The sequence below is a fragment of the Microcaecilia unicolor genome, chromosome 9, assembly GCF_901765095.1.
Source record: "Microcaecilia unicolor chromosome 9, aMicUni1.1, whole genome shotgun sequence".
NCBI lineage: Eukaryota > Metazoa > Chordata > Amphibia > Gymnophiona > Siphonopidae > Microcaecilia > Microcaecilia unicolor.
The window spans coordinates 96,431,037-96,444,894 of NC_044039.1; the positions used below are offsets into that span (position 1 = coordinate 96,431,037).

The 13,858-nt window shown below is 40.3% G+C and overlaps 1 protein-coding gene across 2 annotated transcripts in view; it reads right to left on the bottom strand.

Moving 5' to 3' along the window:
• The window catches only part of LOC115477466 (inositol 1,4,5-trisphosphate receptor type 2), an 801,768-nt gene that overhangs the window by 357,795 nt on the left and 430,115 nt on the right, over positions 1 to 13,858 (bottom strand). For both annotated transcript variants that reach the window (XM_030214365.1, XM_030214364.1), the window contains exons 32-33: positions 5,002 to 5,130; positions 1,233 to 1,353 (exon numbers count right to left, since the gene is read on the bottom strand). In XM_030214365.1, coding sequence (XP_030070225.1) covers positions 1,233 to 1,353; positions 5,002 to 5,130 — 250 coding nt within the window. The remainder of the gene's footprint in view (positions 1 to 1,232; positions 1,354 to 5,001; positions 5,131 to 13,858) is intronic.

The window sequence follows — 13,858 nt, forward strand, 5'->3', positions numbered from 1 at the left end:
AACGTAATTCTGACCCTATCTGGTATTTCAAAATGTCTCTTTAGGAAGCTCATGAACAACTGTAGGGCCAACTTTCAAACTAGCTACATTGCTACAAATTTCACCATTTACCTTCTACCCATGTTTTTGCACTAATTTTTAACTTTCAGAGTGGAATTACACACGTATTTTTGTTTTGAACACTGTCACTGATACAAAGTATACAGACACATGAACCGACTTGAAAAGTATGCACGTAGACTTCAAAATGCAATTTATATTTATTTATTTGTTGTATTTGTATCCCCCATTTTCCCACCTATTTGCAGGCTCAATGTGGCTTACAATGTATCATTATGGCATTCGCCATTCCAGATTAAATAACTTTTGGTATTACATAGAGAACATGGATGACATAATAATGTTAAGCAAACAGATATGAGAGGGAAACAATTACAAGTATAGGTAAAGTGAATAGGTGTTACATTTACAATTATTGATCATTGTGGTTTGCCTTGTTGAAGACGTAGGTCTTCAGAGATTTACAAAAGTTAGTTAGTTCGTGAATAGTTTTTAGGTTAAGCGGCAGTGCATTCCATAGCTGTGTGCTCAGGTAAGAAAAACTTGACGCATGCGTTAGTTTGTATTTTAGACCTTTACAGCTGGGGAAGTGAAGATTCAGGAATGTGCGGGATGATCTTTTAGCGTTCCTGGTGGGCAGGTGTACCAGGTCTAACATGCAGGCTGGTGTATCTCCGTGAATGATTTTATGAATGAGTGCATACCTTGAATGCAATATGTTCTTTGAGTGGAAGCCAGTGTAGCTTTTCTCTTAGGGATTTTGCACTTTCGTATTTTGTTTTTCCAAATATGAGTCTGGCTGCAGTGTTCTGGGCAGTTTGAAGTTTCTTGATGATTTGCTCTTTACAACCAGTGTAGAGTGCATTGCAGTAGTCTAGGTGACTCAGCACCATTGCCTGTACCAGGTTGTGATTTTACTCCCTGAACACATCCCCTGGAATACCTTTCAAAACAGCTACAGTTTAATTGTACTAATGGTGGGAATTTTTAAGGTAGCTGGATTTAGGTGGATAAAATATGTTTTATTCAAGGACATTTCCTTAAAAATTGCCTTCTGTATACATTAATTGTGCCTCACCTTTCAATAAGGTAATGTTATAAACAATATTTACCACAATTAGTGATATTTCTACATATGCAAGAATTAAGCCTGCTTTGGCATTGGAACATACCTACTTCAGCTAATGTTTTTATACAGGATTCCACTGAGGCCTTCTGTGCTGGGTTAGGCCACGTACAGTTGTAAATTCTAAAAGCAGACTGCAGAAGTTGGATAAACACTGGTTGGTGTGTCTGGGGAAAGAGGCAAATAATTAAATTCTGTATTATCAGTTTTATGTAAAACACCACAGGTAACAAAAAAATGGCAGTAAAACAAATTTACTTACCTGTAGCAGGTGTTCTATAAGGACAGTGCGACTTAAACCCTCACATAAGGGTGATGTCATGGATTGGGCTTGGCACAGGAAATACCAGCAGCTTATCTATAGCCTTTGCGTAGGCTCACCACAAATGTGCACTTGTTCCCACCTGCTGCTGTTGCATGAGACCTCCTCAGTCCATTATAAACTAGAGGAATTTAACTTCTAGGGGAGGTGGGAGAGCTGTGAGGATTTAAGTTCTGCTATTCTCAGAGAATGCCTGCTAAAGATAAGTACTTCATTTTCTCCAAGAACAACCAGGACTTCTAAATCCATACATATTGGACTCCCTAGCTAAAGGCTGCCTTCAACAGAAAAAAAAAAGAAAAGAGAGAACAATATAAGAAGTGGTGCTGTAACAAGCAAACCCCAAATATTTTTGGTGGCAACAAGATGGATTCTAAATCCCTAACAGATTCTGGAGGATTGCCTGGTCAAATCTACTGTTGTCAATGTGTGGACCTTGTGTATTTAGTGGTATATCAAGTTATCTCAAATAAATAAATAAACAAACCTATCAACATCCAAGCTGTGAGAGTTGGGACTCAATGCTGGGATGTAACAGTGTGCCCTGCTCTTGCATGACTAAAGATGGAAAACATTCCTGTCTCATCAGACCAGAGGCTTAGCTAGACTCCATATTTTGGATGGGCCCAGAGGTAAATTGGATGGGCTATTCCATGTGCACATGCCTCTTCCCCCCCCCCCCCCCCCCCCCCCGAACCACAGACCACATATATGTTCCCGGAGATATTTTTTAAGAATATAAGAGGGCTTTTTTTCACCTACCCCACATCTTCTCCCTCTCCTCTGCGGTGTCCAGGCATCTGCGCTCCTGTCTCTGAACTCTGTCCCTCCCCGATATCGGTACAGGCATCCTCGGTGCCTACAGCGATTCATTCTCGCTGTTTGCGCCAGCTCCACAGGCTTCCATCTGCCATGTCCCGCCCTTGCTGACATAATTGCCTGTTCCTTGTCTGGCGGAATGTGGAACATGGAAGCCTGCAGGGCCGGCGCAAGCAGCAAGAATGAATCACTGCAGGCGCTGAGGACACCTGTACCGACACCAGGGAGGGAAGGGGTTCAGAGACTGGAGTGCAGAAGCCGGGACACCATGAAGAAGAGCAGTGTGGTGCTGCAGCTGGGTGGGCCTAAGGCAAGACTGGGTGAACCTGTGTCCACCGAGGCCCACCTGTAGCTACGCCACTGCATCAGACGTCTGATGGATAGATTCAGTAAGTGGGCGCGAAAGCGGTCTCGACTGGTAAGGGGCTCTGAGAATTACGGTTCCCTGATCTTGTCTGAGTTTCAGAATGGTTTTCCACTATGAGAGAAATTGGAGGATATATTGGAGCATGTTGAACTGGAATAGCCAAGTTATGGAATTGCCCCCAAAGTAAATAAAGACAATCAGCTTATTTAAAACATTTACAACCTGCTTAATCAATAATGTTCTTAGTGGTTTACAACAAATAGCTAACAAAAACAAATGCGATAGACATCAAAATTATCATAAATTCTATTACTATTAAAAGCCTGTATGAATAAAAATGTGTTCACAAATGATACTTGATTTTCCACACATAACAGGATTACGCAACTGCACTGCATAATGAGCTACAAAGCAACAATTGCAATTAACTATGCATTGTAACCTTAATCATTTACAAACATGCACAAAATAAATAAAGCCTACTGGGAAACACAGTATACCATCCACTTGTAACGCTTCTGCCACTGGAAATAGCAACACTGAGTGGATATAGATTTGCAGAAATAAATCACATACAAAGACAACAGGAGATGCAAGAGAGTCATCATGCATTTTCAAAACATTCTAAATTTCTTGATGATGTGACTGAGGGGGTCTTTTACTAAAGGTTAGCTCGAGTTATCTGCAGCAGATCCCATTTTATTCCTATGGGCCCTACTGCAGATAACTCGAGATAATCTTTAGTAAAACATCCCCCTAGTTAAGAAGAAAATTGAGAAACAGGAAGAATTCAAAAATCAGCTTTTTTAACTCTTCTGTGAATAAGAGGTTTTCTGAAAATTGTACCAGTAAATTCTGGGCCCAATATTCAAAGATATTTAGCTGGCCACTGACTGGTTACATCACTTGCTTGGGGCTAGCTACTAATATTAAGTGACACTTAACCACCTCTAGGCTTTTTATAGCATTTTATATGGCCTCAAAAACAGAATACAGCATTCCAGGTGAGGTCTCACCAATAACCTAAACAGATGAATTATCACTTCCCTTTTCTGCTAGCCATGCCTCTCTCAATGCAACTCAGCATCCCTCTTTTTTCATTATCTTGAGATCATCAGGCACTATCATCCCAAGGACTCCCCCCTACTGGTCCACAAAGGTATATTTTTTCCATGGCCTGATTTAGTCTTAATCTGGCCTTTTTCTTCTTCTGTACTGTGCCTTTACTTCAACTCTGAAAATCATGTTTTTCTTTTCTTACCACACTACAGTTGACAATACTGAATCATCATCTTCCATACCCTCTGAAATCTCCCAAAATTCTCAAAATTGTTGCAAAGTTCTTTTGTCAGTTCAGCAATGATTTTCATTTTATCTGGCACCTCTGGTACAGTATTTTCTAACAAACAAGTCATTTCCTCTAATTTATCCACTCTCCTTTGAAATAAAAAGAATTGTGCTGTTTAAAGGAAGTCATCTCTTTTTAGCTTCTTTAGATCAGGGGTTCTCAATCCAGTCCTCATGACACACCCAGCCAGTCAGGTTTTCAGGATATCCACCATGAATATATATGAAACAGACTTCATGTAGTGGAGGCAGTGCATGCAAATTTATCTCAAGCATATTTATTGTGGATATCTTGGAAACCTGATTGGATGAGTGTGTCCTGAGAATTGGGTTGAGAACCCCTGCTTTAGATGCATTAGTATATAATGAGGATGATTTTAACAAGCATTTCTATGGGTAAGGCAGTATATTGTTTACAGAAATAGTCTTACAGATATGCTCAGTGTATGTCTACACTAACTTTATCTGCCCTGAGTGGAGGTATTTCTGGGATACAGTTCAGAAGATGAAGCACTTATATACATACTTCATAAATGACATGTGTGTAAAATAAACTGGGAAAGTTGTGCATATTAAATAGCATATAAAGGTGTGCATGTATCTTCCGTGGGATAATTTGCAAAGAAAAAGAGTATGTTACTTTCAAAACAAACTGGTGTAACCTACATGCATGCCCTGCAACACAAATTGGTAAGTCTCTTAAAGATTAAGCTACTTCTGATTATGGTAATAGACATTTCAGTGTCAGCAATCACTTTCTGTGATGATGGAGAGTCTTGTTTTGACTTTTTACTCTATCAATATCATAGAAAAGTCATGTTGTCTAATTTACCACTGGGTATGATTGTGCTCTCGTAGGATGTGCACTGTATTTGAAAGATACAGCAAATTTTACAGGTCTCTTACACATCTATCTGCCAGCAAGGCCTTACTCGTTATGGTTAGTTTTCTATTTCTCACCTGAAGACTTGTACTGTTGTCTGAAAATGGAGAATTGAAGAATCCACTCACTATATTCATTACTGCTTCAGTGACATACTTTTCCAGTGCTGTATCTGCATGCTTCCGATCGGTGGTTGTGTTGCAAACCTCAAGAAGCAAAAGAGAAAAGTTTCATTCTTGAACCTTCTTCAGTTCAAACTGATTAAATATTTTATATTTAATTTCTATTGACCCAGTAGTAATACACAGCAATGTGATGTGCAAGATCTAGGTGTGATTCCTAGGTCTATATCAACCACAATGATCTAGGCTTGAATTGGTGCAGAGCGTGAACTACAGGTCTGCACGGGGACATAATCTGGTCCCCATCCCCTCATTATCCCCCACATTTTTCTTTCCCATCCCATACCCAACCCACATTTAAAAGATCTTGTTAATTCAACCAAAACATAGAACGCATCCTATGACTTGTTAAAATTTAACAGAAAACAAAAGGCATAACTTTGTTAAACATGCAAAAAAATTTATTTATTAACATGGACTGCGAGAAAACAATCGTTTCAAAGAATATAATAATAAACCATCTACAGAGCCAGAGCTCAGTTCCGTTCTACAATCCTCGATTGTTCATCCTGAAACTGAAAAAAACATTCTGATGATGTGCTAGTGTCAGGAGTTCCAAGCAGGAAGCGGGCTACATATGCCAGTTTCAGCTACACATGGGACCTCTATTGCCAGTAGGTAGTAAGAGATAATCAGAATTCCTTGTCCAAACTCGATATGTATGTATCCACTTTGTCGATACTTGAAACTGTTTTCTGGCTCTTGAATAACTCTCCAAAAAGAAGCCACCTCTGACTCTTCTTATTTTGGACATTTTGTTGGCAGTCCGGGAATTGCTTGCACCTTGATGACAGCTTGATCTGCTACCAGTGTTCATAGTCTGTTTATGGCACTGTTCTACCCTTCAACTGTCATCAAACCTAAACAACCCTTCAGCTTTAGATCCAGCAATGTTACCACCAATTGTGTCTCTGTAACTGTAAAATAGCGATCCAGGTGATCTGAAGGATGATTAAGATGCTATCAAATGGCTGTCTGAGCTTGTCAGATGTCATTTCAATTGATATTTTGTTGGGACTGTGTTTTTATCAACTATTTTGTGATGTTATTTGATAATTAGTTTCGTTTATTGGCATTTGCTATACTGCCTTTGCTAGCACAGTAGATCAAAGCGGTTTACATAAAATTAAAACCAGAAGAAATTGAAAAGAACTATAATATTCAGATAGAAAATAGAAAAAATATTCATACAAAGTAAGTCTGAATTAGAAATGCCTAGTTTGTTTTTGTATTATGTATGTAATTATGTAATCTGCTGAGAACTATAGATCAAGCAGAATAAAAAAATGTTAAATAAATTAAATATAGTGAAGGCTTAGAATCCGTTGAAAGTTTTTTTTGTAGACCTGTCAAGTGGTTCCAACATCACAACAACTTCTGCCAGCAAAGAGTCATCAACTGCTCACAATTTGGTCAGGAGCTGCTTGCTTGCATCAGGTTCAGTAACAATTACACACAGCTCCTCCATATTCTCTGCCAACTTGTTGGCACGCACTGCTTGAGCATTTTCTTCAGTGAACAGTTGTCTTTTGCTCGCTTAGTGAACTTAATCAGCTCCTTGCACAATGTTATATGCGCGCTTACCTCACTGGGAAGGTCATTCGGATCAACATCAGTTTTTGATGGTTGTAATCCATGAGAGAGTATGAGATTGAGATTATGACCTGCACAACCTATCCAGACCTCATCTTGAAATGCTGCTTCCATAGTTGAGACTAGCTCGATGGAGCGAAAATGCTCAAAACAAATTGACAACTATTCTCACCAATTTATCAGTGTTTTCCCTCATTGCCAAAATTGCTGAATGCATGCACCAGTTTTCATCAAGGTGAGCTCCTCTTTTGAATTTCTTTTAAGCTGTGATGTTGGTGTTTCAAGTTTCCAAGTTGAGGTGTGCATAAGGACACAATCTGGTCCCCATCCCCTCCTTTCCTCATTCACTTCCAATACATTTCCTCCTGTTCCCATTCATTTTTGATCTATCCCAACCCGTCTCCATGGATATAGACTTTTTTTTGTCACCATCTCTGAAGATTCCCATGGATTTCCACAGGTTTCCTGTTCCCATCCTCTTGCACACCTCTAGTGTGAATAGTCCCTAGAGGTAGGGAGTCCCAAGCATTGATCAATTATGACATCTAGTGGCCACATAGGGTCCACATTAGCTATGGTAATGAAAGAGCTGAAGTTTGGAGCCTTCTGCTGAGGACTATCACTTGCTCTGGGATTCAAAACTAAAAAAAAGTCCATAGCGCTCCTCCAGTAAGTCCTGCCCTCTTCAGTAAAAAAATAGAACACAGCTTTACTGAACTCAGCTCTGGCATCCTCTCCCCAACCCAAAGCATCCAATCTAGAAGAGCACAGGAGTGATCTCCATGTGCTCCTGCCCTAGCACTGCCAACTTCTAAAATGGTACTGCCTGACCTCTAGTGGTACATCAGAATGCCAACAGGGGTCAGCCTACCTTATTTGGCATCCTTACTAGGCAGACTGTTTTAGAACACAGATTCTTGGAATGCTAAATCCTTCAAAATATAGAATGAATTCATATTTCCCTAAATAAAGCATGACTGTTTACTTCTAAAGGACCACATAAAGGCAGTTAATAATTCACAGTAAATAAACTACTTACCTACCTTTGATGGATTTTAAGAAAAGAAGTGAATTGGTCTAAATTAAATGTCTGACAGAAATCCACAAAGTATCTGCCTTTTAAGTGTATCAAATGTACACAATGGCAATAAGGAACACAAATTTATACCATAGATTTAAACATTAAGAGCATTTGAAGAGCTCATTTGGGGTTGAAGCTTTGTCTTCTAGATGAGTAGTTACTAATGTGCATTAAGAGAAAAATGCATGATATTTGCCACCTAACACATAATAAATGGCAAAAAATCATGCATTATTTTATTATAATGAATGTTACATAATCATGAGATCCAAAGCATGCAAATACACACAAATCATCTCACTAAAATGCAAATTGAATAACACAGCTTGCGTTAAATTTCATAAGCTGTGTTATTGTGGGTACAGTAACATTAGCTTTCAGTTCAAATTAGTTTTTCCTCTCCAGGAGAATGTACATGCCTATTTATTGTAACATATACTCTTATGTGCAGGTAATTTTCAAAGAGGCTTATTATACATGTGAAAAAAAACCTTTATAAAATTACCTAAATCTAAACAGTGACAGCAATAAACCAGGAATATGAGGGAGATCATGTTAATGCATCAAGGCTGCAAATAACACATTGACATTAATTTCTGCATGTTTATGCAAGCCCCAACATTCAGAATTTCCCTCCCTATATAATAGAAAAAGGCCATCACAAGCCAAAGGACCAACCCCATTTGATCACTCTGCCCCTTCCAAATTTGTGTGAATTTAAATCTTTATATCATTGAGCTATGTAACATTAATTTATCTGTAACAGAACTCACTAAGGGGCCATTTTACTAAGCTGCACTAGTAAATGGGCTTACTGCTCCCTTACGCAAGTCTTTCCTGCACACTAAGCCAATTTCTAGTACAGCCGTAAAAGAGGCAATTTTCTATTATTTCTTTTTCTAGTCGTTTGCTAGTGTTAGCATTAGCGTGTGTCCATTCAAAAAAATATGGGCCCCTTTTACCAAGCTGTGGCAAAAGGGGGCCTGCACTGGCGTTAGCAGGTGTTTTTGACATGCACCGAGGCCCCCTTTTACCGCAGCTGGTAAAAGGGTAGTCTTTCTTTTCTGCAGCAAATGGCCATCCGGTCATTTCAGGAGGGAGACCTTGAGATGGCAGTAAGGGCTCTTGTGCTAACCCGATGGTAACCGGGCGGCACGTGGCACTGCCCGATTATCGCCGGGTATAACCCAGTGCTATAAATATAAATATATTTCTGTAGCGCTAGATATGACAGTGCACTGGAGGTGGGAAGTACTGCCGGGCTGCTGTGGTAGCTCAGCAGTATTTCCTGTTTAGTGAGCGGTAAGCCCGCGCTGGGCTTACCGCCACTTTCTAACAGGGGCTCTTACTGCGGGAGGACTTACTACCTCCTATAAATAAAAATAAAAATAAATAGCATTATTGCTTAATGCAACTTAATAAAAGGGTCTCTAATACTTTTAGGAGGTTATTTACAAACAGTTAATTCATGCTAACACTATTAATACACATTATTTATTAGAAGCCCACATAGTATTGATTTAAATTTTTTATAAACCTCCCATCATACATTGTAAGCGGAATACAAGAAACACCAGACATAATAAAACTTGCTATTAGACCAGAAACAGGAGATCTTTTTTAAACAAATTTAAGAAAAGCCTGACAACTCTCTTTTTTCAGCAAGTTTTCAGTATGGAGGGATAAGAATATAACTGTGTAGTGCACGTTTGTTTGTACATTTTGTTTTGATGTATTTATCTTTATAAACTACCTAGGTGGGCTTTCTGTTTGATTGGTGTTCCAGTAAATACTGAGGAAATAAATAAATACAATATTTATTTATTGGAATTTATTAACCGCCTTTATGAAGAAATTCCCCCCAAGGTGGTATACACTATAACACTTATAATTTTAACAGCATAACAACAGTAAAACAACCAAGAATAAACAAATACAACAAGTGGCCCTTTTGCTAAGGCTCTCCGAAAAATAGCCTGCACTGGTGTAGGCACATGTATTGAATGCACGCAAGCGCATTTTTCAGCACGCCTGCAAAAAAGGCCTTTTTGTGGCCGAAAATGTACATGTGGCGAAATTAAAATGAGCATGCGTCCATTTTGGGCCTGAGACCTTACCGCCACCCACTGACTTAGCGGTAAGGTCTCACACGTTAACCATGTGGTAATTATTAGTGTGTATACACTGCCGATTACTGCCCGGTTAACACCACACAGTAGAAAATATTTTCTGCCGCACGTTTTGGATGCGCATTGAAAACAGATGTATCGCCCGGGGCACGCAGTAGCTGGGCGGTAGTTCTAATTTGATGCACGTTGGACAAGCATAGGCACCTATGCGCCTTAGTAAAAGGGCCCCTAAATGTGGTAAACTTCACAACAGTAAATTGAAACCTAGTAATAGAACTACCGTGAAACAGTATCAAAAATATACACATTTAACAGCACTGGAATTCAAATACCAGAGTTATAATATAGTGTTAGCACAATACTAATGATACACCTAATAAGCATACATTATAACATTCAACTAACATAGATATGATGCTAAAGATTTTCTACAATATGGCTTCCCATATAGCTGAGGAAACAAAAGTAGATATATGATGGGAACAAGATCCGTGATACAAAGTCATATGGGATAATTTGATGGTTAGTTAAACTCAAGGCAAGTTATAGTTAGACAAACTGAAAATAAGACCACATAATACAAAATAATTCAAGAGTCCTTTTATTAAGCAGTGATAAGAATTGGCCTTAGCGCTCCCTTACATTTCTTTCCCCCACGCCAAGGCCATTTTTATTGCAGCCATAAAAAAGCTTTTTTATTGTTAATTTCATATATGGCCATGCGCTAATCTCAAAAAATTACCATGAGAGCACTTACCACTACCTATTTAGGAGGCAATAAGGGCTCCTGCATTAACCATGTGCTAAACAACTAGCAAGCAGTAGTTAGCTCAGAAATGCCCATTCTCTACCTGACATACCCCTCAAAAAAAAAAAAAATAATTACCATGCACTTAGAGTGCACACATTCCAAAACTAACACGAAATGCTTTAGCATGTCCCACGTTAGGTAAGGTAAGGGTAAAGGTAATAATTTGAAAAACCACCTCTCTGTAGTATAACCAAATCAGTTTATGTATTATATACAGGCTATTTTTGCTGCATTAAACCCGTGTAAAAGGCCCTTTTACTAATCCGCGGCAAAAAGTGTACTGCGGCAGTGTGAGTGCATCTTTTGGGTGTGTGACAGGTCAGTTTTTACCGTGTCCTGGAAAATGGGCTTTTTTTAAGGTGTCAGAAAATGGACGGGATGTGCAGTAAAATAAAAACCAGTGCGTGTCCATTTTTGGCCCGAGACCTTACCGCCACCCACTGACTTAGAGGTAAAGTCTCGTGCTCTACCCGGACGGTAGGCATGCAGCGTGTGCTCACTGCTGTTTACTGCCGGGTAAGTGTCACACGGTAGAAAATAGAAAATATTTTCTACTGCATGTTTTTGGCACATGCCAAATTCAGAATTACTGCTCGGGGCACACGGTAGTTGGGCGGTAATGCCAATTTGGCACGCACTCAACGCACATAGGCCTTTACGCGCCTTTGTAAAAGGGTTATTTAGTGTTTTATACAGTTAGTAAAAGGGCCCCTAAATCTCCAAGCAGACCTAAAACCACTTAAACTCCTTCTTCGAATACTTGCATAAAAATGATAGGAAAAAAAATCAGAAATTTTTGTTGTTTTCCTGTATTATCATTAGTGTACTCCATTGCTCAAACAGTACACAGCAAAGAAGGGCCTAGACAACATTTAATTCCACTTAAGTCACATCAACCCCAGGCCATCTTAAACTAGGAAGCCTAAGAAGGAGGGCATGGCTCAGATCAGAAAGGATTAAACTTCTGAGTAAGAGAAAGCTTTAGAGGCCCTGACAGTAGCTGAAGAAAGACTCTTAAGACCCTGTCAGTGGTAGCTGATGGAAGCCTCCAAAACCTGAGGGACTGCTAAGATAGGACAGGCTTCTGTACACGGTGGCGGAGACTGTTAGAGAACCTTTTGAGTCTAAACTGGTAGGCCTGTCAGGGACCAAGCCTCTGTTGTGTTTGCATTAAAAGAATCTTTATGTTGAACCTGAACTGGCTTATGGTTTGTGATCTACCCAAATACATAAATAAAAAATTTGTTTTGCTGCTTTAAACTGTGATTTAGCTGTGTATTTAAAGGTCCAAAGCCCCAATGCTTGCTTACACTATCACAGCCTACCATTGCTTATGCAACCTATTACTCAACAGTATGCACTACTACACAATAATGCACATTATTTATCAATAGGTGACTACTGAGTAATAATCCTGCTTATTTTCGAAGGAGATGCCTGGCCATCTCCTGAACCTGGCCAAATCGGTATAATCGAAAGCCAATTTTGGCTGGCTCCAACTGCTTTCTGTCGCAGAGCCAGCCAAAGTTAAAGGGGGCGTTTCGGCAGGGTAGGAAGGCGGGACAGGGGCGTGGTTACGAGAAGGCCGACTTCGGCAGATAATGGAAAAAAGAAGGCCGGCTCTAACGAGCACTTCTCCGGCTTCATTTGGTCCATTTATTTTTAGGACCAAGCATCAAAAAAGTGCCCCAATTGACCAGATGACCAGCGAAGGGAATCAGGGATGACCTCCCCTTACTCCCCCAGTGGTCACCAACCCCCTCCCACCAAAAAAAACCCCTTTTTTAAACATTTTTTGCCAGCCTCTATGCCAGCCTGGAGTGTCATACCCAGCTCCCTGACAGCAGTATGCAGGTCCCTGGAGCAGTTTTTTGTGGGTGCAGTGCACTTCAGGCAGGTGGACCCAGGCCCCCCCCCCCACCTGTTATATTTGTGGTGGTAAATGGGAGCCCTCCAACCCCCCCCCAAAACCCACTGTACCCACATGTAGGTGCCCCCCTTCACCCCTTAGGGCTATGGTAGTGGTGTACAGTTGTGGGGAGTGGGTTTTTGGGGGATTTGGGGGGGCTCAGCACCCAAGGTAAGGGAGCTATGCACCTGGGAGCAATTTGTGAAGTCCACTGCAGTGCCCGGTTGGTGTCCTGGCATGTCAGGGGGACCAGTGCACTACAAATGCTGGGTCCTCCCATGACCAAATGCCTTGGATTTGGCTGGGTTTGAGATCACCGGCATTAGTTTCCATTATCGCCGGAAACCAATGCCAGCCATCTCTAAAGCCGGCCCAAATGCTGAGATTTGGCTGGCTCCAACCGTATTATTGAAACGAAAGATACGGTTGGGCCGCCACTTTACAGCACCAGCCATATAGATGGCCGGCGCCATTCAATTATGTCCCTCAATGTGTACTATTCAGCCATACGATGCACTACTGAGCAATAGTGTACACTACTGATGATTTTGCCACAAAAATGAAATAAATGACATATGAAACTAATCAAATATTATTGCCTTCCATACCTTTGTTAGTAAATGTCCTCCCTTAATGAGTGTGCTGGCATTACTTTATATTTTATTTAACACTTTCTATGCCACCCTTACTGACAGCAGAGCTGAGCGGTGTACAATCTAACAGCACAGAAATACAAAAGAACTACAAAAAGTATAAAGGACAGAGGTGCAGCCACACAAAGGGATAGAATCAACCATAACAGAGTTTCCAGCAATATTAAATATCTCACCAAAGATACAACTCCTGAGAAAGAAAAAACAAACACGCAAGGGGTCTATTACAAAGCCGCGCTAGCATTTTTAGCTTGCCGTAGAAATCAGCTGGCAGAAAATACCGAGATGCCCACAGGAATATAACGAGCGTCTCGGCGTTTACTGCCAGCTGATTTCTACCGTGAGCTAAAAATGCTACCATGGCTTAATAAAAGACCCCTTCAATTACCAGAAAAGTCAGGTTTTAATGGCTATTTGAAACTCCTTCAGTGAGGAGATACTACGGATATGTAATGGCAGGTTATTCTAGATCACAGGAGCTAAAAAAATAAAAGGCACTTTGCCTTGTAGTTTCCAGTTGTGCTTATTTGGGACCTGGGAGTACCAGGTGAAAATCATTTTTGGAACGAAGCATGC